This window comes from Emydura macquarii, unplaced genomic scaffold (genome assembly GCF_026122565.2).
Source record: "Emydura macquarii macquarii isolate MOO-44397 ecotype Brisbane River unplaced genomic scaffold, CSIRO-AGI_Emac_v2 contig_2865, whole genome shotgun sequence".
NCBI lineage: Eukaryota > Metazoa > Chordata > Testudines > Chelidae > Emydura > Emydura macquarii.
In genome coordinates this window covers 64,289-88,099 of record NW_027133002.1, presented here as the reverse complement: position 1 = coordinate 88,099, position 23,811 = coordinate 64,289, and the positions used below count along the sequence as shown (strand labels likewise).

Sequence of the window (23,811 nt, the reverse complement as noted above, 5' to 3'; positions counted from 1 at the left end):
AGCTGACAGAGTGGGGTGAGGCTCCCGGCCGATTCGGTTCCAGCTCTGTGGCTCAGAGGGAGAGCACCAGGCAGGCTGGGACCTGCGGCACGCGGGGAAGGGCAGCGAATCAGAGTCAAACACAAACACCGCAACCACTCACTTCCAGAAGGCCTCGCTGGCACTGAACCGACTGGAGTTTCCGGACGCATTCTGCAAGACACAGAACAGGCTGGTCACCCGCTGCCCCGAGCTGAAGCTCCCTGTCCCACGTCCCACCGCGCAGCGGGGCAGGCTCCCCGCGGAGTCGCTGCTGGCAGCAGCCCCGGAACCTCAGCAGCGAGTCTCGGCGAGGGCGGCGTCCGAGTGCTGCTCGCTGCTGCACGCCCCGGGCCAATCCAACGCCCGCTGGAGGCTCTCTGTGGGCGCTGGATCAGGCCCTGCATATGGCAGCCCGCTCCTCCTCTTCCCCCACCTGCCCTGGGCATGGGAGGAGCCCACGGGGACGTGCATTGCGGAGCTTTGCAGCTGCTTGCCCGAGACCCCCTCTGTCCAGGTGAGGAACAGGGCGGAGTAGTAGCTCCTGCAGGCGGCTCCATCTCCTCCACAGCCGGAAGGACCGGAGCTGGGAGCCAGGCTGCACCATCAGATGGGGTCTCTGCAGGACGCTGCTCAGAGCCTGTCCCTCCAGTGACTCGCTAGGGGTGACCTGCACCTCCCCGAATGGCAACAGGACCCACAGGGCACGGCAGCATCTGCACGCCGTGGCTGGACAGCCCCATCTCTTAAAGCATCCTCTCCCATGCCCTGGAGCCAACAGCCTCACATACAAAGGCCCTGGCTGGCCCGGAAAGACGCCCCCTCCTCGCCCATCCACAGCGGGCGCGAGGAGCGGCAGAACGCGTTTCGAGCAGCACCAGGCCCAGCTGCCCAGGCGGAGGGGAATAACGCTGGCGTGGCCCTACGGTAGGAAGGGGTGGCACCTGGCAGAGGTGGGCGTTGCGCGGGGCATCGCAGGACCAGGGCAAGGGGCTCTGGAAGGACATCCCCAGGTAGTAGAAGGTCCAGGCGATGATGACGTTATAATAGAGCGACACCAGCGAGGAGACAAGCAGCATGCCCATGCCGATTCCTGCAGAGAAAGGGACAGCTGCAGAGAGGAGATCCCCACCCAAGACACCCCAGCCCTGCTTGCTCACACACCCTGCGGATGGACCCTTATTCACTGCCAGAGTCCCTTATTGATATGCGCTCTGTATTGTGGTAGCACCACCTGTGCTAGGTGCTGCCTGTACGCAGGACAGAGACGGCCCCTGCCCCACAGCGCTGGGGAGGAGAGGGGGACAATGAGCCAAGAGGCCACGTCTGATCTGCACCAATGACTGCAAGGTGTGCACGCCCGCAGGGCACGGGTCGTTGCACACTGACAAAGATGGGAGACAGCACACGCAGCAGGGCGCAGCACTTATACTACAGGGCGCCCCCAGGCTGGGCCCCGCTGCGCTCGGCGCTGGCTAGACACGTAACAGCACATCTAGGCTGCTGAGAGGTGTCATAGCAGAAGCACCAGCTGGGGAGAAGCAGAGCGGCAGATCTCGGTGGGACGTGCCAGCGCTGGCGTGGGGGGCGGGGAGAAGACACCCCTGCAGCTGCAGAGCGTTCAGAGCTGAAGACTGTACCACGAGGCACGCAGAGCCGACAGCAGCACGCTGCACCCGGGTGCTAGCGGAGGGTCAGTCAGTTCTCTCCAGTGAGCCTGCAGGCTCTGGGCCCAGTTTCAGATGGCCCAGGGATCCCAGGGGCTGATATCCCACAGCCTGATCCATCTCTTGTCAGGAGGTTCAGCCCATCAGTCCATGTCCCTTTTCTTTCTCCATCCCCCTCATTAGCTGCTTCCTTTGCCCCTCATCCAAATCCTTCCTCCCCCGGGCAGGCTTCACGCCCTCCGACAGAGCAGGCGTGTCCAGCATGGCTAGCTATGGAGCCCGTATGGGACTAGGGACGGCTTAGCCGCCTGCTCTGACAGGTCCACTCAGGCTGACAGCCCACTTTGCCATTGGCTTATCCGGTGCTCTGCCCGGCGAGGGGGCATGCAGGATCCTCTGCCTCCTCCCGGGCCGGAGGGCAACAGTTGGAAGCTACAGAACCCGAATGCCCCCAGGAGGGGGAGCAGGGGACACACACTGCTGAGCTCAGAAGGTTTGGGTGGTGCTGGGGCTGCCTCCCTAACACACGTCATGGGGTCGGTGCCAGGATCTGCTGCTTGAAATGTGAAGCCTAGCAGGTTTGAGGCAGCGGGAGGGGGGGGTTTCCGGCGTACCACGGTGGACGATTGAGGAGAGGATTGAGAGAGTTTCGCTTCCTGGCCTTGCAACCTCCTCCTGCTAAGGCGCCCCCAACCCCACTCCCAAGGGCTTGCGGGGCACGAGCAGAGAGAGTGGGTCTGATAGCTCTGCGTCGGAACCACCGGCTGCGGCGAACGCTGACTGAGCCGGAGAGCCACCGCGCAGCATTCGCCGCCACTAGAGCCGGGAGGGCGCTCCCACGGCGAACGCACCGGCTAGGAAATCAGGAGACCTGGGCTCTGCTCCCAGCCCTGCCAGAGTCACTTGTGGGACCTTGGACAAGCTCATACGGGGCCTGATGTCCCCAGGTGCCGAGCGCCCGAAGCCCAGGTGATTTCAAGGGGAGCTGCAGTGCCTGGTACATCTGGGAGGTCAGGCCAGGCCATGGGCCTCTCTGGGAGATGGAGACAGCAGACGCTCCTTACAGGGGCTGGTGAGGCCAGATTCTTTAGTGCTTTGAAATCCACCAGGGACGGGGGAGGGAGGCTGTGTTCCAGTCCACAGGGAGGGCTGCTCGCTGCTGGGCGTCTCCGAGAGGTAAGGAGAGGGTGCTGGCCTGGCAGAGGGGCTCGGGGAGGCACTTCCAGGAGTTTGAGAGTGTGCAGAGACAGCTGGGGTGGTGGATAAACCTAGCAGGGAGGCTGGTAGGGGCTGTGCTAAGGGATGCGGTGAGCTAAGGGATAGGAGTGGGAGTGATGCCAGGTCTGAAAGGGGAGGACAGGCTGTTTGAACTGGACCTGGTGGAGAAGCAGGAGCTGGAGGAGGGATCTAGAGCGGGAGGCGATGTGGTCAGAGCAAGAGGCAAGGAGGGGACCTTGGGCACTGTGGTTTGTGGGTGACGGAGAGGGAGACTGTGTGTTTAGGGGCCAGAAGTGGCTGTATGAGCACAGTCACCAGCGACTGGCTCTCCCCACGCCTTGCTCAGGCAGGGGTGTGGGATGCTGGGCCGGGCACAGACTCACCTTTCAGCAGGGGGCAGCACTTCCAGACGGTGATGGGCCCCGCGGCGCCATACTGGCCCAGGCTGAGCTCCATCAGGAACAGGGGCAGGCCGGTGAAGAGCAGCATGATGAAGTATGGGATCAGGAACACCCCTGGGAAATAGGGAACAGACCCGGTTAGGAAGAAATGGGGATGGAAGAAGGCAGGAACTCTGATACTCCGCAACAGAGACTCTCCCATCCCCACAGGCCCTCAGGCCGAGACGTGCCAATGAGCTGCACTGCACGGCGATCCCCAGACAGCAGGCCAGGGACTCTGTGCGGTGAGCTCGACAGCTCTCCTCTCGTGAGGCTACGGCAAAGGAAGAGGCAGAGCAGAGACACTGCCTCCCAGGAGGCCGAAGAGACGACAGCTCGTGGGAGTGCCAGCGGCAGGATCCGAACAGCCCCGACTGCAGCATCCTGGTAGCCAGGCTGTGGCTGGGAAACCTGGTGCAGAGGCGGCACGTTCAGGTCCAGCTGTTGGCGACCTCGGCACAGGGTGCAGCGCCGCTTTACCCCTCCGTGCCGATGGCACGTATGACGCAGGGAAATCACGTGTCAGGTCCGAGACACGAGGCGTGCGGCAGAGCGTGCATCCACCTCCCCACCCCCCCCCACTGAACTGCAGCCAGCCAGCCTCACCCTGCTCCTTTGAGCGGCGCCACCTGGCACCGACCGCCAAGAACGCTTCCCCGCTATCGAGAAATGATCCGGCAGGGAGATGAATGGCAGCCTAGCGGAGCAGCACAAAAACTCCACCCACCCAAGGGCTCTGCTTACTACGCAGCTCCCACCCATCACCTCCTAACCTGTTCCAGCTGCCATAAGCACCATTCCAGCATGGTAGATCAGCGTCTCATGGGTTACCTGAGGTGCAGAGCGGGGAAGGGACTGGCCCCGGGCGTCAACGGCAGGGCTGGGATTAGAACACAAGCATTCCTGACTCCCAGCCCCGCTGCTACTCGAAGCCCTGCTGCTTTAGCTATTGACCAATGCTCGGGGACGTTCACCCCCAGCAGAGCCAATGCAAGGCGCAGGCGCTATTAAAGGCCCATGTAAACCCAATTCTGAGGGTGGGTGTGAGATTCAAATGGAGCATGGGCCTCGTGCTGGGCCACTGCACAGGGGTGAGCTGCAGCCAATAAATGTCACGTCTAAAGATGCGGCCATGGGCAGAGAGCGGCCACGGGTGAGAATGAAAGCAGCGCTGGGAAAGCGCAAAGTGCTGATCTACGTGGAAAAGCAGAGAAAAAACAGACGTGCTACTTTGTCCCAAACCAGGGTCACTTTCACTGAACATTGCACCCAGTTGAGGGAAATCCACCTTTACCAGCTCTCGGATCGGGCCATCCTTTCACTGGATATGGGGCATTTTCCACTGGTGAAAGTCAAACACTCACACTGAGCATTGTCCGACGTTAGCTGTGAAACTTATGCACAGCTCAGCTGCTCAAGTGCGATTCCAGCCTGAACAGCAATCCTCTAAATAGGGCATCCTTCACACGGCTCCCTCTCCATGTCTGTCTCCAGACAGGGCGTCATCTGGCTCTCAGCAGCCAGACCCTCATTAACGGAGATGTGGGACAGCAAGCAGGACTCTCTTTTGCTTCACTGCGGGTGGAATTGTTCCTTCAAGTTTTAGCTCCAGCACCTTTATCGGCCATCAGAGGGCAGCAAAAAACACAACTACTGATCAACACACATGCTGCTGTCACTGCAGTATACCACACACAGATGTACGGCGGCCTGTTGGATGGCGCAGCATCACAGCCTGATTGTTCGCTTCCCTTCTCGTCAGGCTGAAATAAGGTTGCAATCCAAGTCTTTGCATCCCCAGCATTGCGTGCACAAACTGGTTGGTTAGAGTAGGGCTGTGTATAAACATCGGGCTGTGGGGTTTAGATTCTACGCAGATGTTCACGTGCTTCCAGTCGACACAGTGGTGAATAAAGCCACAGTGTCTTCCACAGCAGAGCATGCCCCTTGGCCTGTGAGAGAATGCCATGGGCACGCTTAGCGCTGTGACGTTCTCCATCCTCACTGCTAACTCCCTTTCTTAGCTCTCTGGCGCTCCTCTCTCTGGCCTCCCCAACTCTCACGGGGCTTCCTCCGGTCTTTCCAGTGTGCTGTTGCAGGAATCTCCTCCCTTCTCTTGCTCTGGCCGCACCACCCCTCTGGCTTCCCGTCCCTTCTCCCACACCTTTTGATTCCTCCCAGTCACCCTTTGGTGACTCTGCGCCTGCCCTCAGGGCCCACCATAGCTCCACTCAGAGTGAAACGGCAGGGGAATGGGGTCACTGGAGCAGAGTTCTCCATCTCCCCAGTGTGCATAACACACACACGGGCTAACTCCCTCCTCCTGCAGAGGGAGTCAGGGGATCTTTAACAATCTCACCCAAGAGCAGGCACCTCCACCAGACACCAGGCTTGGTTTAGAAGAGTTCAGTCCACAACACTGCGATCCAGAGGCACCCTGAGGTTTCTTTGGAGATTTCCCCACCCACACAGTGCCCAGGACTGACCCTGCCTAGCTTTTAAGGCTGCAGATCACAGCCCAAAGTTTCATGCAGAGAATCTGGACAACAGAAGGCCTGTATGCAGTGCTGTTGTAGTCATGTTGGTCCCAGGATACAGGGACAAGGTGACTGGGGCGCTGGAAGTGGGTGGGGGGTGGGGTTGGAGGGTCCAGGGCTCCCCAGAGCGGCCTGGGCTCCCTAGGCAGCACTTACCATGGTCTGGCTCTGGTTTTGCCAGTTGTGGGGGCAGAAGAGGCCGAGGACAGGCAGAGCTACAGAGAGGGGTGGGGTCTCATGACCCCCCCAACTTCTACCGAGGTTCGGGTGCTGTTACAAGGTGGGTGAGGTAATAGCTTCTATTGGACCAACTTCTGTTGGTGAGAGAGACAAGCTTCCAAGAAACACTGAGAAGAGCTCACAAGCTTGTCTCTTTCACCAGCAGAAGTTGGTGCAATAAGAGCTATTAGCCCAGCCACCCTGTCTCTCTAACAGACGGCCTGTCCATTCCCAACAATGCACTCCCTAGATAAATTCAGTAGGCAAGTGCTCAGTCAGCACTCAGCTGCTCTGCCAAGTGAAATCTATAGCTCTAAGGTGCTTACGGAAAGCGTGATCAGACCTGATCCAGTTAGGAGATGAGATTCCAAGCCCGTCCCATACCAACCAGCCAGCACTGGTTTCCCCTCTCTATTGTCTGCATTGCAGAGGGAATTAATCCTTCTCTGCGGGGAATCTTGAACCATGACTTAAGGTAATCGACAGAACCTCCCTTCATTAGCACTCACTACAGGCTCCTCAAGGGCATGGCTAATTAAAAAGGGAAACTGGGTTGCTCCTTTTAAAAGCTGGAGAAGACGTCAGGCAAGAACCCACAAATGTGCCTTAACACACTTTGGAACGTGTGTCAGGCCATGAAGGGTGCCTGCAATAGCAAATGTGAGCTGGAAAACCCACGTTGGTCAGCACACGCTACAGTGGCAGAAAGAACAAATTAACAGCTCCCCCGGGAAGCCAAAACCACACTGCTTGGAAACAGCTGAAAGATTCCAGATCGATTGGGTTGCCTTGGGGTAACATCTCTGGTGCACTTGTCTTGCAGTACCTCAGATGTGTTGCTCTTGCAAAATTCATACAGCTGGGCATCGTTTTCTCAGCACGGAACCTGGATCTGCCTTGACACACTCATTCAAGAGCCAGAGCAAAGCTCAGAGGCTCAACTCTAGGCCCAGCAGCCTCGACATACATCAGAGGGATAAATACCAGGGCCAATGTGGACACAAGAACAAATGGATATAAACTGGCCATCAGGAAGTTTAGACTTAAAATTAGATGAAGGTTTCTAACCATCAGAGGAGTGAAGTTCTGGACCAGTCTTCCAAGGGGGGCTGGTGAATGAGCTGGGTAAGTGAATGAGCTGGGTAAGTTTATGGAGGGGATGGTCTGATGGGTCAGCCTAATTTGGCAATTGACTGGTCTTTGACTACTAGCGGTAAATATGCCAGATGGCCTGTGATGGGATGGTAGATGGGCAGGGTTCTGAGTTATTAGACAGAATTCTTTCTTGGGTTTCTGGCTGGTGAGTCTTACCCACGTGCTCAGGGTTTAGCTGATCGCTGTATTTAGGGTTGGGAAGGAATTTTCCCCCAGGGCAGATTGGCAAAGGCCCTGGGCATTTTTCGCCTTCCTCTGCAGCAGGAGGCACAGCTCACTTGCTGGTGGATTCTCTGTACCCTGAAGTCTTTAAACCATGATTTGAGGACTTCAATAACTCAGTCATAGGTCGGGGTCTATTACAGGACTGGGTGGGTGAGGTTCTGTGACCTGTGTTGTGCAGGAGGTCAGACTAGATGTACATATTGGTCCCTTCTGACTTAAAGTCTATGAGTCTATGAGACTAGCATGTGCTAACCTTTCATTCCAAAGCCATGCAAGACCCTCCTAATTTGGGGTCCATTTAGGGCTGGGAAGAGATTGCCCCAGTTCAGAAGGTTAGTTGCCAAGCCCCCAAAACATCGCTTTCGGAACGTTTATGGGTGGTCTGACATGATTTGTGCTAATCTGCTGCCAAACCAAACTAACAGCTTTCTTTGACACGGTAATAAGCCTTGTGGATGGGGGGAAGCGGTAGATCTGGTATATTTTGACTTTAGTAAGGCTTTTGATACTGTCTCGCATGACCACCTCCATAAACAAACTAGGGCAATATAGCCTAGATGGAGCTACTATAAGGTGGGTGCATAACTTGTTGGAAAACCATTCCCAGAGAGTAATCATCAGTGGTTCACAGTCAGGCTGGAAGGGCATATCGAGTGGGGTCCCACTGGGATGAGTCCTGGGTCTGGTTTCTCATAGAATCATAGAAGGTTCAGGTTGGAAGGGACTTCAGGAGATCAGCTAGTCCAAGTCCATCTAGTTTTGTTAAATATCTTCATAAATTATTTAGATAATGGCATAGAGAGAATACACTGATAAAGTTTGTGGATGAGACCAAGCCGGGAGGGGTTGCAAGTACTTTGGAGGATAGGATTATAATTCAGAATGATCTGGACAAACTAGAGACAAAGTCTGACGTAAAGAGGATGAAATTCAATAAGGACAAATGCAAAGTACTCCACTTAGGAGGGAACAACCTGCTGCATACATACAAAATGGGAAATGACTGCCTAGGAAGGGGAATTGTGGAAAGAGAGCTGAGAGTTATAGTGGATCACAAGCTAAATATGACTCAACAGTACATCATTCTGGGATGTATTAGCAGGAGTGTTGTAAACAAGACACGAGAAGTAAGTCTTCCGCTCTACTCCATGCTGATAAGGGTTCAGCTGGAGTATTGTGTCCAGATCTGGGTGCCACATTTCAGGAAAGATGTGGCCAAATTGGAGAAAGTCCAGAGAAGAGCAACAGAAATGATTAAAGGTCTAGAAAACATGACCTATGAGAGAAGACTGAAAAAATTGGGTTTGTTTAGTCTGGAGAAGAGAAGGCTAAGGGGGGGAATGATAACAGGTTTCAAGGACGAGGGTGAAAAATTGTTCTCGTTAACCTCTGAGGACAGGACAAGCAGCAATGGGCTTACATTGCAACAAGGGAGATTTAGATTGGACAACAGCAAAAACTTTCTGTCCGAGTAGTTAAGCAGTGGAACAAATTGCCTAGGGAGGTTGTGGAATCTCCCTCACTGGAAGTTTTTAAGAACAGGTTAGACAAACACCTGTCAGGCATGGTCTAGTTATTACGTAGTGCTGCCTTGAGTGCAGGGGACTGGAATAGATGACCTACTGAGGTCCCTTCCAGTCCTACAAGTTTACGATTCTGATGACTGGGCTGTCCAGTAGGATGACAAAGAGAGGTGGGGTAATAGAAAACCCCACACAAATCCCAGTAGCAACACAGCTAGAGTAGAGTGAATACTGGAATAAGAGCAAACGAACATCCATTCAAGTGTGTAACTAAATTTGCTTTGGACTCTGCTCATTAGCCACGTGTGGAAGCGCGTGATAAACTAACCTTAACACCATGGGGCAAGGGTTCAAAGCCTGGGAGCTTGTCTGAATTCTCCATACCCGGAGGCCTCATAGCCCCCTCTCCACACAATCCTCCCTCAACCCTACCAGCCTTCTTGTTGGGGAAGAAAGGAAGAAACTGCTGTATATATTCGGGGAGGGAATAAACAGCTCTTCCATCTATGCAGGAGCAGAAGTCAACACTCAGAGCAAAATACTCCCCAGTGTCATTACTAGGTGAGACGAGAGTGAAGTCAGACCAGCACACAAGACCGAGGTTATTCCTTCCACTGGGTGTCCCAGTGTCTCTTGTCTTCTCTGCCCTGCAGACGACAAACTCTGCAGGCCAGGGGCTGTCTTTATATTTGCCATGTAAAGCACAGAGCACACACAGTAAGAACACGGCACTCGCGGCTAATAAGGAAGTAAGAAGTAACAGACCCCGTGACCAGTCTAGTGCTTTATCTCCTGCTCAATTTAATAATCCAGAGACTCAAACCAAACCATCAATCCAACCTGCCGGTGAGTGCCTACAGTGCGGATTGTGAGTTCCTCCCAACTCACAATCCGCACCCTAGGGTCATGCAGGCAGGCAGGATCGAGGGTTTGAGTCTCTCGATTACTAGGCTGAGCGGCTCAGCACAGACATCAGAGGCAGCACACAGCTCCTTCTGCTCTGCTCGTGCCATCATCAGACAGGCTCAGCATGCTAGAGCGCAGGGAGGTGAGTCATTTCAGTCCAGTACTGAGCAGTAAAGGAAGAAAAGCTCCTGCCTTTGTTTTCATCCAACTGTGAACACTGTGCCATGGGTGAAACTCCTTCCTGCCCCTTCCGCCTTTGCTATTCAAAGCGATGGTCCTTTTCACTGGTTTTCATCCAACTGTGAACACTGTGCCATGGGTGAAACTCCTTCCTGCCCCTTCCGCCTTTGCTATTCAAAGCGATGGTCCTTTTCACCAGCAGTTTTCATGGCTCTGTACAACAGGTCAACTGGATCAAATCAACAGCCTAGGGGAGCTGGTAGTGTAAAGGCACGGAAGATACAAACCAGAGCAGAACAGAAGATGGTCTGGATAGTGGGGGCCTGGTTTACAGAGTTGCTGCACCATTTAACCAAATGGGTTTGCATTTCTAAATTGGTCAACTAAAGTGTCTTAAGTCAAACCAAAGTAAGACACACCTAAACCGATTTAAGGAGCATCCACACTGGGAGTTACACCGATTCAGCTAAAGCGATATTACATTTAGTTAAATCGGTGCAAAACGTGTGTGCAGACAAGCCCTGGTATGATTCTCAGAGCGAGGGGCCCCTCGGGTTGCAGGAGAGGGTGGGAACATTGAGGACATTCCACGGGAGCTGGGTCCACACATGGAGCAGCACAACAGAGGCACGAGACCTGGAGTGGGTGAGACACCAAGGGAGAGGCCAGGAAAGAAGCATGGGTGGAGCACAGGGAATGGGGAGGCAACAGTGGCACAGACAAGGGCAGAGAGATGTAGACAAGGGCAGAGGTACAGACGGCTTGGGAAGGGAGGAGAATCTCAGACTTCATGCAGAAGAGGAGGAAACATGGTCATAGAGGCAGGGAGAGATGGTCTCTCCAGGGGTTTTAGGGTGGATTGCAGGACTGGAGCAGAGAATGAGGCAGAAATGAAGATGGCAAATTACCAGAGCAAAGAGAGGAAGAATGGGCCAGTGGTTAGAGCGTTAGCCTGTGCCATGAAGAACAAGGTTCGATTTCTCCTCCACCACTAAACTTTTGATGTGATGTTGGGCCTCTGGCTTAATCTCTGTGCTGCAGTTTCCTGCACCCAATCAGTAAAGTTAGGAGAACAGCATTTCCCTGCCTCACAGGGGTGCTGGGGGGATAACTACCTTCGAGGTTACCCGGTGCACCCACTGATATCCTGCTGATGGCAGCCATCCAGGTACCTTAGCTAGACAAAAGGTGGCAGAGCAGCAGAGAGAGCGCACGGCTAACGATCCCCATTTCTAAGTGTGCTCCCGCTCCACTGGCGTCACTGGGAACTGGGCTACCGGCCTCAGCGTTACTGGCGCAGGCCCGGACCTGCAGATGCTGCTCCCGCTGCCCCGCCCCGCCCCACTGAGGCTGGGGAGAATATCCTGGCAAATGCAGCTGAACTGCCATGCACTGCCTGCCGGGGCTGGCCAAGCTGCTCTGTCAGTACCAACCTTCCCACAACGCCACACGGGTGCATGAGCGTCTGTGCCACTCCCGTTCACACCCACCCCTCCTGAGCCCTCCCATCCAGAGCCCCACAGGCTTCACTAGCTTCATTGCTGCACTGGAGGCGGAACAGAGTCGCTCAGCAACAAACATGGGGCTGCCTTACGCTTAAATAAGACCCCAAACATTACAGCAGCGATAGGACCTCATCGGGGTATGCAAGGACAACTTAATACTTGGGGTGCTCAGATCACAGCGGTGGGGGAAGCGTGGGGCCTGAGCAGAACACACTGGTTTGCCGGCCAAATTGCAATTGCACAGAATGTAATTATCCAGTCTAAAGTTCCCCCCAACACTCACGTAGGGGCGTAGCATGTAGCATTGTATCGCAGAACTGGTGTTTCTGTGCTGAATGGAGCGATTCCTGTGCTTTGCAATCATTTGTGGAAAGACACTTTGTACTCCTAAAGCACTCTGCATCCAGAGATCCCAAAGCACCTTACCATGGCAGGCAGGTTTCGTTAGCCCCATTTCCCACGCAGGAGCTGGACAACCTGATTCTCAGAGGTGCCGAGCAATGTCAGCTCTCACTGGAGTCAGTGGGAATAGCACCTGCTCCGCGCCTCTGAGTAGCAGCCCTGGGAACAGAGCCCAGGTGTCCTGACTCGGTCAGAGCCCACGCGCTGGGCCATACCACCACCCTCACGTGGCCCTGTAGAAGTGCCGTTATTACCCAAACACTGCCCTGTGCCGTCTGGAGCAGCACTCCTTTCTTCTGGGGCTTGGCAGATATTCCGTCCCTGCTTACCACCAGCTTCCCACAACCTGATGGATCCAGGGCTTAGTTCCAGAGCAAGGGGGGTGTGACCATGAGACCCTAAGGCAGACGCCTCCCACTGAAGGGATCCGTTACCTATTTTCATCTCCTCCAGCCCAGCATTATGAGACAGAGAGCATCCAAGAGGCCTGCACAGACTCACCTCCTCCGTTGCGGTAGCAGAGATACGGGAAGCGCCAGACGTTGCCCAGCCCCACGCAATACCCGATGCAGGAGAGCAGGAACTCATACTTCCCACCCCACGTCTCCCTGGCCTGGCTGGAGGCAGGCTCCGGGGTCACGGGCTGGATCTGGAAGGCAGGTTGGGGCTGGCTCAAGGACTGCAAGTGGTTAGACTCCAGGGTCACGCCGTTCAGCTGGACTGGACTCCCCTGCGGTGGGAGGAGAAGGGGAAAAGGAGTCAGAGGCCAAACAAATCCCATTTAGCTGCACACGCTCGTACGCCCCTGTCAGCCCGTGAGTAAGTTTCTGAGTAACCCTCGCCCAGGCGCCCCTCCTGAAAGACCCATGGCAGCAGCCTCACCTCCCAGCCACCAGCCAGTGCCACAGAGGAACACAGGAGGCTGTCACATAAGGCTTGGGACATTTAACACTGAACACAACAGAGCCCTGTGGAGGGATCTGTAGGGAACAAGCCCACGCTGGTTCTCAGGGAGAGGGGCCACATGGGACTCTCTAATGGCTCTGATCCACTCAGCAGCTCAGCCCGTGTCACCATCAGCTTCATCAACGTGGCCAAACCTCAGCCCCCAACCTTTCCTCCCAGGGCCACTCCGCAGCCCCCATTCTCCATCCCTGTGCGCTGCACACACCACGCCCGCCCCAGCAACCAGCCCCACTGCTAGGAGCCCGCTCCTCACACGTTCCCTACTGCCCCACACGTAGCGCAGCCTCCGGGGACATCTCCATCAGCCCACCCCACCCACCTCTTCCTTCCCAACCCTGATCCAGACAGACTGCAGTCAGCACGCTTCCCAGCAGTCAGCCCCCGTGTGATGGCTGGGCTGTGGGTAATCCCTATGGAGCAGGGTGTCTGAGGGCTGCCCTCCCACCCCGTTTGTCAGCCCTGTGTCTCCTCTCTAGAGCAGTGGTTCTCAACCTTTCCAGACTATTGTACCCCTTTCAGGAGTCTGGTTTGTCTTGTGTACCCCAAGTTTCACCTCACTTAAAAACTACAGGCTTACAAAGTCAGACATAAAGATACAAAAGTGTCACAGCACACTGCTACTGTTCATTTGTACCATCTCGTTATAAAATAAATGGACTGGAATATAAACATTGTACTTACATTTCAGGGGATAACATATAGAGCAGCATAAGCAGTTTATAACGTTTTAGTTTGTACTGACTTCACTAGTGTTTTTTATGCAGCCTATTGTCAAACTAGGCAAATATCTAGCTGAGTTGAAGACCTTTGTGTACCCCAGGGGTACTGAGAACCACAGCTCTAGGGCAGGCACTGTAGGTTTCACAGCTCCTCCAATCCTCAGGGACAGTTAGCAGCAGCAACTGAGGAGGGGAAGATTTCACCCAAATCAGGCTGCAGGGTCGGAGCCAGGTGAGCCCGAGACATGCCCCAGCCCTGGACTCGGGACAGCACTGATCCTTGAACCCCAACAGCAGCCGGGATGCTCCCGGTGGAAGCTGGAGGTCTTGGGAGCCAGCAGCAGCTTCTCCCTTAATTAATTGCTGCCTCTGCTCTGCAGTTCCTTGGGGGTGAGCAGAAGGTCTCAGGGGACAGGTTGCTGGCTCAGGCCTGTGTTTTGTACAGCACTACAACAAGGATAGCTGGCCACCAACAGAGGGAGCTGGGAAAAACCGAGTCAGAGCCAGCAGGTAGAAAGAGAAGATACGGACCAGTCCAATGAGCGCGGGGGATGCTCAGCACCCTACAGAAGCTTCACCCAGCATCCAGCAGGGTCAGGTCCTAAAGCTATTAACTCCTCTGGACTGAGTGTAACTAAAGCACCATGCCCAGGTAAGGCACTAAAGAACATCAGGTTGAAGCACACACAGGCAGCATGCTCTGGAGCACCGGCTGGAAGCCATGAGTTCTAATTCCAGCTCCGCCACCAACTAACTGGCTGCAGAGCCTTGGGCAAAACACTTAACCTTTGTGACTCAACTTCCCCATCTGTGACATAGGGATAACAATATTTAATCATCTACTCCACCGGCAGCTGTAGGGGAGTGTTATTAGTCGGTGCTGACACAGCCCCGTGTAAATTATGTTTCTTGAATTGAATTTCCCTTTTGAAATAACGGTTTGTCTCGGAAAAGGTACTTCACAAAATCCAATCGCTAAAGAAAGTGGTTGTAGAGAGGTCACAGAACCCCAAATCCAGCACGTTCTACCAGCCTCGTCTCTGCTTTGAAGAATTACAGAAACCAGAAAAGTCACTGAAGGTCAGAGCTCGTTTGGGGGCAAGGCTAATTATTATGGAAATCGAATACTCTGCACTTAGAGTCCCACTCAGAAGATCTGAAAGCGCTGCACAAATATGAATTTGTCCTAACCAGGCTGGTCAGTATTATCACCCCTGGTTCAGAAATGGGGCAAATGAGGCACACAGCGGTGAAGCGAGAAGCCAAAGGTCACACTGAGTCGCAGTAGCAGAGTAACCAAACCTAGAAATCCTGGCTTCCAGGCCCCTGCTTTAACCATTAGACAATGCTACCATCAATCACACTTCTCTCAAACAACTAAGGTTGTTCTAAAGGAAAGATACTATTGTGTGTGTCTGGGTTGGGGGGTCTGTTAGCCAAAATGGGGGGGAGCCAGAAATTCTCTCAGCGCCTTATTACTGGCTGTCACCTACAGAGACTCAATGGATGGATAAAAGCTGATCTGTGGAACACCCTGCTGCCAGCACACTGTCACACCCACTTGTCTTAACTTAGACCACATGCTCTCTGGGGCAAGGACTGTCTCTTACTATGCATTCCTACAGCACCTAGCACCTGAATGGGGCCCCTGGGCACCTATGCAATACAAAACGTCAATTTTAAATAGCTCTAAATCCTGACACAATTCTTACCATCTCTCCAGCCCTCTCTTTTACTAGGCGTTTTCAACTTCACATCCACGCCTGCTTCCTCTGAAGTAAAACAGTTGGGTAACAGCAGCAAAGCAACATTTCCCAAAGTGGCAAGTCCTATTGCTCAAGTCTATGTCACCAGCTGCCTGCCTGTTATTTCCACCAAGTTTTGAGGCCACAGAGTCACATCCAAGAAGCAACAGCCTCTGCATGCTGGGAAGCAGAAAACAAGTGACAAAATACCACAAGGATGTGCCATGTACCTGTGCTCACATACCGGTTCCCATCAGTTTTTAGTAGGGCTGTCAATTAATCACAGTTCATGCAAGGGATTAACGCAAAACAAATTGCAACTATTTTTTATAATCTAGTTAATTAATCACAGATTTAATTGCACTGTTAAACAATAATAGAATACCAATTTAAATGTATTATAAATATTTTGGCTGTTTTTCTACATTTTCCAATATATGGATTTCAATTACAACATAGAATACAAAGTATACAGTGCTCACTTTACATTATTATTTTTATATATGAATTCATCTTTTTTACAGTAAAAATATTTGTACAAAAGAAAGAGTATTTTTTTCAGTTTACCTCATACAAGTCCACTCAGTCCTATTTCTTGTTCAGCCAATCGTTAGCACAAACATGTCTGTTTACATTTACGGGAGATGCTGCTGCCCACTTATTTACGTCACCTGACAGTGAGAACAGGAGTTGTAGCCGGCGTTGCAAGCTATTTAGTGTAGATATGCTAAACATTCTTATGTCCCTTCATGCTTCAATTCGTAGGCTCTAAAGTTTTACATTGTTTTGTTTTTGAGTACAGTTACGTAAAAAAAAATTATTCTACATTTGTAAGTTGCACTTTCAGGAAAAAGAGACTGCACTACGGTACTTGTATGAGGTGAATTGAAAAATGCTATTTCTTTTGTTTATCATTTTTACAGTGCAAATATTTGTAATAAAAATAAGATAAAGTGAGCATTGTACACTTTGTAGTCTGTGCTGTAACTGAAATCTATATATTTGAAAATGTAGAAAAACATCCAAAGTATTTATAATAAATTTAAATTGGTATTCTATTATTGTTTAACAGTGCAATTAAAACTGCGATTATTCACGACTTTAACCTTGCGATTAATTGCGATTCATGTTTTTAATCATTTGAGAGCCTGAGTTTTTAATTCTGTTCACACACAGAAGAGGTATTGCCTGGGCAACAGCGGCACAGCTTTCCCTGTAGTGCCCAGACCGCAGCTCCAATCATAGCCTGGAGAGAAGTTCAGTTCCCATGGCCTCTGCTGAGGCTGACAACGAGAGGGGATCAGTCTGGGCCCGCTTTTCGATGGTGGATTTTCTGATGAGGATGCCCTGTCTACTAAAAACTAGCCAGAGACCTAACCAGATGGACACATTTCACGTAGGACACTGGACACCCAACCAGGTATTTGCATACCAAAATAGGCTATACTAGCTGTCACCATGGTGTTAAAGATGGGTCAGCCAGTTTAACAGAGGATGGATGGACTAAGGGTTAAGGCACTGGCGTGGGACCCAGCAAACCTAGGTTCTAGTTCCGGTTCCATCACAAGACTTCCAGTGATACCATAGGCAAACCACTTAATTTCCCTGTACCCCAGTATCCCCATCTGTAAACTGAGGGCAATAATGACCCCTCTGATGGGGGTGTTGTGAGGACTAACTCATTCATATACATGAGGCACTCAGCTACTATGTTGATGGTGACCACATAAGTGTCCAGACTTGGAACAGTGCATCTCCTTTCTAGGTTGAGCAGTCACGCATGTTTAGCATACATGTATTATTGTATATGATCTGGTCCCTTAGTTCTGACAGGCTATTTCTGTAGAGAGATTTTAAGGAATCAGCAGGGAGCATCTATTTCCAGCTGAACTCCAGGAAGTGATTCAACAGTCTGCACCTGCCTGCCTTCCAGATATGGATAATTTCTGAAAAGAATGGCATCAAGGGGGAATTCGTAAGTGGGAGGAGAGTGTGTCCCATCTCTCTGAATGCCTTGAATTTATTATTTGTATTATCTTAGCACCCAGGAGCCTTCATCTGGCAAGGCCACTGTAAGAGACAGGATGCTGGGCTAGATGGCCCATTGGCCTGACACCATATGGCCATTTTTATGTTCTTGGTCAAGGACCATGAACTCCACTATGCTCGGTGCTGTACAGATACAGAACAATAAGACGTTCCATGTCCCCAAAAGCTCGCAGTCGAAGACAAGAGATGACAGACAGATACAGACAGACCGATAGGGGAGCACAATGAGACTATACTGTGACTGGCAGCAGTCTCTGCACACCAGCAGACTAACCATCCTAAAGTTTTTTTGTAGGCCTCATGACAAAGGAGAGTTTTGTGGTGAGATTCGAAGGAGGACGGTTTACAGGGAGGGCCTTGCAGGCATATGGGGGCCGCGTGACAGAAAGCACAAAGATGTTTGGAAATCTAACAAGTGGGTGATGGAGGCTGGCGCTATTGGCCTAGTTGTATTAACAGCAGAGGCAGACAGAGCCCCTTCTGAGCCTGCTAAACCACCAAGCAGTGTATTCATTACACCCCGGCTGGCACTGCGTTTCAATGTTATTGTGCAGTTATCTCAATTCCATAGCTATCATCTCTGTGTACAGTAAACACACCAGGGCCGGCAGAGCCACCGCCCTCGGGTGACGTCACTTGGAACAGCCCAGCAGAAACCCTGATCGTTCACACTCCTTTCTGTGGGAGGCCTGTGCTGAGTCACAAGCAGGCTCTACAGTGGGCAGTACCTCAGGCGAGAGGGCCCCGCAGAACTGGTGGGGGGCAGGTTGGAGAGAAAGATGGTAGGAAATCAGGCAGAGAGTTGCCATGAGGCACGATAACAGGGGACATGTGTATGGGAAGAGGATGTGAGATGGGGAGTTTGCCATCCCCCGGCCCGGCCCCATTACCAGGAGGAGAGATGAGGCTGACTCGCATGGGTCTCCTCCCCCTCCCCCCCCCACAGGCAATTGTACTGTTTGTGATGGCACCAGTCCTGAGGACAGGGCCCTGTTTCTTTCCTCTGTGGTGCAGCAACACAAAAACAATCGCTGGAAACCTGATGTAGCCCCACCCCAGCACAGCCTGCAGCTCCCTCAGACAGGCCAACTTTACAGGACTAATGCCCATGGCAGGGTCCCAGAGAAACCCAGCTGCATAGAACCAAAAGGCACATGATGGCAGCTCTGAGCAGCAGACCCCATTCGCCTCCTGCCCTCTCTCTGCGCTGCTAACCCACCCATCACGCAAAACCCACAGCACCATGCACTTAGTCATACGAGGGCTGCTTAGGCAAGAAGGGGAAGAGCCCTGTCTATTTCAGTCTCCTACACAGACTCTCTGGCAGCCACAAACGTTTGTCACATCTGCTCAATGGCATCAGAGTCTGGCCACGGTGTATCAGCTGGGTCTGGAGTTCGGGAAATACACCAGGCACCGTCTTTCCTGCATACATGCAGCAAGTCAGACTAAATGAGTGGGGTAGAAAGTATGATGCATCTCACTTGGGTCAAGAGGGAGTACTGCATTCTGGGAGTTATATTCTCCACGGGTCTCTCCTTCCACCCCCATATTAAAGGAGAAGACAGGTGCAAAGTGCTAAATTTCCTGCAGTAAGTGAAACATGTATACACCTGGCAAATTGTCAGCGTAGCCACATCAGTCACACGAAGTGCAGGAAGCTCTGTTCCAGACAAGGGATGGGCAAGATCTGGGATAGGATTTATGGCCTATGAGTTTTTACACTCCTCTGTTGGTGGATTGTGTTTATAAACTACCCTAGAACTAGGAGCATAAAAATAGGAAACAGAGCCACTATAAAGCTACACGCCAGAGATTATAAATTACCTGATTTAAGCCCTTTGATCCTGAATTCTTTGCAGCCACATACAATATGTACTATCTTAAAGGTGCTTCAGCGCTTAAAAACACACACACACACACACACACACACACACAATCGCTCCAAGGAAATCCAAAACTAAGGCAAATAGTGGGCCAGATTCGAGCCTCAGAATCTACCTGTGTAAACAACCGGGATCAGAATCCGTAGTCGTCTGCGATAGGCTAACAGGGATGGGGGTGCAGGAGAATCCTACTTATGGGTGGAGCTGCAAAATGCAAGAGCGAGGGGAATTAAGTACAAACAGCCAGCTCTGCAACTCTGAGCTGCCTGGTTTATGATGAGAGCCTCTCACCTCTAGGTCACCAGTTCAAGCCAAGCCCAAGAGAGGAGGAACTGGAAAGTTTGGCGCTCAGGTGAAAGTAGCTGTGTGCGTGGAATGTCTCAGACATATACCCAGATCTCAACAGGGGGGCGATCCCAGCTGAATGGGGCCTGGAGAGCTCCCCTCTTCCCACTAGAGGGACTCCTTCCAAGTCACAATTCAGGTGCAGGGGTTAAGGGGGAAGCCTGCCCTACAGCTGCCAGCTTGCACCCAATCTGGGGATAATCAGAGCATCGCTGCCCCAGCGACAGGCTCCTAGAGAGGAAGAAAGTAAGAGTCCTAACACGAGCTCTAGTGGCTCAACTCACCGGTATCACCGTCACCGGCATTTCCTGCTCCGGGAAGTCACCCTGCCTTACACCCTCCACGGACCATTGTTCAGGGAGCGGCTTCATTCCAAGACTGCGGGTGAATGACAGGAGCCAGCAGAGAAAGAACCTACTCCAGCCTAAGCCAGAGCAAGGGAGGAAAAGAGACAGACATTAGGGAACTGTAACCCATATCGCTCTCACCTGGGGGCAGGTGAAGCCCCGCCCCTTAGCCTCACATGTCACCTGGGACTCCTCACAGTAACCAGAACCCACTCTCACTCAGGCAAGGCAGCTCTCCCAAAGCTTAAAGTGACACCATCCCTTTCTGTGCACGCAGCAGGCACAACAAGTGAGGTGTCACACAGCCCAAGGCTGAATTACTTTTGTTACCTGGGAAGAGCTAGAGGAGCTGGGTGCTTTAAAGATATATAAAGAAAAGGGACATGATCCCTGCCCCCAAAACCTTGCTTATTGGCATCTCCCATCTTTGGCAGGGACCAGGAACACACCTGGCTAATTAGGATTAATTCGTTAATATTTGTGCAGTGTTACCAAATGTGCAATGCTGTCCAAGTGCTAATTACATATCACTTACCTCCCCTGAGGGCGACAAAGTCTCAGGTTCAATGCGGGGAAAAAGGCAAAGATTCAAAGACATCCTCCCCAAGCCAAACTGTACAATTCACCCTTCCCCAAGGATGGACCTGATCCTTCACTTGTCCCACAAACTGAATCTCATTCCCTCATCTCTTGGGCTTGATGGAACGGGGGAAGTCTTCTGCTTTGCATGCAAGAGGTTGTAACCTGCAGGTTCAAGTCCTTTTAGAGAGAGAGCTGATCCAATAATGAGGGTGCTAGCCTAGCATTTGACAACCCAAGAACTCCTTACTCTGCCACATATTTCCCACCTGACCTTGGGCAAGTCCCTTAGTATCTGTGTGCATCAGTTTCATAGAAGTATAGAAGATTAGGAGTTGAAAGGGACCCCAGGAAGTCATCTAGTCCAACCCCCTGCTCAAAGCAGGACCAACCCTGAATAAATAATCCCAGCCAGGGCTCTGCCAAGCCACCTTAAAAACCTCTAAGAATGGAAATTCCACCACCTCCCCAAGGTAACCCATTCCAGTGCTTCACCACCCTCCTCGTGAAAAAGATTTTCCTAATATTCAACCTAAACCTCCCTAACTGCAACTTGAGACCATTGCTCCTAGTTCTGTCATCTGCCACCACTGAGAACGGCCTAGCTCCATCCTCCCTGGAATCCCCTTTCAAGTAGCTAAAGGCTGCTATCAAATCCTCTGTCCTTCTTCTTTTCTGCAGACTAAACAAGCCTAGTTTCCTCAGCCTCCCCTCATAAGTCATGTGCTCCATCCCCCTAACCATTTTTGTTGCCCTCCACTGGACTGTCTCCAATTTGTTCACATCCTTCCTGTAATGGGGGGGCCCAAAACTGGACACAGTACTCCAAATGTGGCCTCACCAGTGCCGAACAGAGGGGAATAATCACTTCCCTCCATCTGCTGCCAATGCTTCTACTAATGCAGCCCAATATGCTGTTAGTCTTCCTGGAAACAAGGGCACACTATTCACTCATATCCAGCTTCTTGTCCACTGTAACCCCCAGGTCCTTTCCTGCAGAATTGCTGCCTAGCTCGTCGGTCCCCAGTCTGTAGCTGTGCATGGGATTCTTCCGACTTAAGTGCAGGACTCTGCACTTGTTCTTGCTGAACCTCGTCAGATTTTTCTTGGCCCAATCCTCCAATTTGTCTAGGTCACTCTGTATCCTATCCCTACCCTCCAGCGTATCTACCACGCCCCCCAGTTTAGTGTCAGCTGCAAACTTGTTGAGGGTGCAATCCACCCCATCCTCCAGATCATTAATGAAGAAGCTGAACACAACCGCCCCAAGCACTGACCCCTGGGGCACACCACTTGTTAGCAGCTGCCAACTAGACATGGAGCCGTTGATCACTACCCATTGAGCCCAATGATCTAGCCAGTTCTCTATCCATTTTATAGTCCATTCATCCAATCCATACGTCTTTAACTTGCTGATAAGAATACTGTGGGAGACTGTATCAAAAGCTTTGCTAAAGTCAAGGTATATCACATCCACCGCTTTCCCCACATCCACAGAGCCAGTCACCTCTTCATAGAAGGCAATCAGGTTGGTCAGGCATGACTTGCCCTTGGTAAATCCATGCTGACTGTTCCTGATCACCTTCCTCTCTTCCAATCGGTGGTTTCTGTGATGTAAATGCCTGTCCATTCGGGACAGCATTGAGGCCACCACCTCCTTTGACAAAGGCCAATCACCAGATAATAACTACTGTTGGAACAGAGCTAGCTTTGAACGTGAAAGGCTCTGTATCATTTCCAATCTCTAGCTTCAGCCAGTCACTCATTTCTGGGTCTTGTTTTTATCTATCCCTCTTCCTCACCACATCACTAAATCTCTCTTATGTCCTAGCTTCCCTGCCACAAGCGGCCCCCTGCCCATTTACTGCCAAACCCAGAACACCATATACATTTCTCTGAGTCTGCCTTGCATACATACATTTCCATGGTATTTCAGGAGCTCTGCAGGAATCTCACACAAAATTCTGTATCTGGATGCTGCTGTTTACAACCTTTTTTAGTGGAGAAAAATCCTGAAAACCAGAAAGTGTCCATTTCATCCAAGCCTAGTCCCAGCAGCCATGGTTGGGAAGGTGGAAGATGTGGAAAACCGAAGAAATCAAAATAAAATAAATAAAATATAAACAATTTTCATCTGAAAAACATGTTTATCCAAAATCCCCCAGTCAGCTGAAAACCCTGTGTATCTTATTTACTTTCATGTCCCCCATCTTGCTTGCATGCATAAACCTCCTTCTCTGGGTCGAGACGACAATCTAAGCTGAGTAGTCCAGGAGAAAAAAAGGAAGCTGGCCATGCAAACTTATTTTGTTGGAGGGAAATGAAGCAAGAGAGAGACCTGCCTTGGGCTACTTTGGTAACTTCCACTTCACAGCATCTTCCAAAACATGATTATGGTTACATGACTGCCCAAGGACCAAATCCTTGTGACAAGAGCCACTGACGTCTAGTGAGTAAGGCAAGCAGGATTTGACCCACCCACCCAACCAAAAGTAGCTGTGGCCTGATTCTCCATCACCCTGCACCCCATGTAGTCATTCCTGCCTGTACAAAAATGCTCCCAAATGAGTGTAGGGTGGTAGTTTTACACCCATTTTGCACAGGTGTAAGGCTCTCTGATTTCCAGAGTGAAACTTGATCGTTCTAAACAGCCCCATTGCAGGTGCTTAAGTGTTTTGCATAACAGAGATAGATGTAAGCCTGTGCTTTTCTGAATCAGGGACTAAATAAACAGGCAGTGGAGAATCAGGAAACTTGTCTATAGTTCCTTTTTACAGGACACGTCCTGCAAAGTGCTGAGTGTTCATAACACAGCATAAGAACCTCCATAGACGAGAATAAAATTTTCAGACATCTATAGGAGCTGAGGCCATTTAGACTCTGTGTTTCTTTTGGTCATGCTATACACGTTCTGTTTGCTGGAAGAAATATATTCTTACTATTAATCTCTATTCTAGTCCCCCTCACCCGGGGTCATTATCCAGAAACCTTGAGTGCAGTTGATGATTGTGTGCAACAGAAAGGGCCTGATTTCAGTTGTTCACATGACCAGGCTGTATCTGCAAGGTTGGCAGGTAGAAAGAGCCTCTTTAGACTGAACACGTTTCACCGTGGAAATCAGTGAGCAAATAACAATGGGAGCTTGTTTGTACAGAGGCTCTCTCCTGCCTGTAGCTGTCC

The 23,811-nt window shown here is 51.6% G+C and overlaps 1 protein-coding gene across 1 annotated transcript in view; it reads right to left on the bottom strand.

Moving 5' to 3' along the window:
• The window catches only part of LOC137166523 (sodium-dependent proline transporter-like), a 28,019-nt gene extending 7,128 nt beyond the window's left edge, over positions 1-20,891 (bottom strand). Inside the window, exons 1-6 of the mRNA XM_067568299.1 lie at positions 20,882-20,891; positions 19,990-20,129; positions 12,497-12,725; positions 3,287-3,418; positions 963-1,111; positions 143-192 (exon numbers count right to left, since the gene is read on the bottom strand). Of these exons, the coding sequence (XP_067424400.1) occupies positions 143-192; positions 963-1,111; positions 3,287-3,418; positions 12,497-12,725; positions 19,990-20,129; positions 20,882-20,891 (710 nt within the window). The remainder of the gene's footprint in view (positions 1-142; positions 193-962; positions 1,112-3,286; positions 3,419-12,496; positions 12,726-19,989; positions 20,130-20,881) is intronic.
• Positions 20,892-23,811: the final 2,920 nt, after the last annotated feature.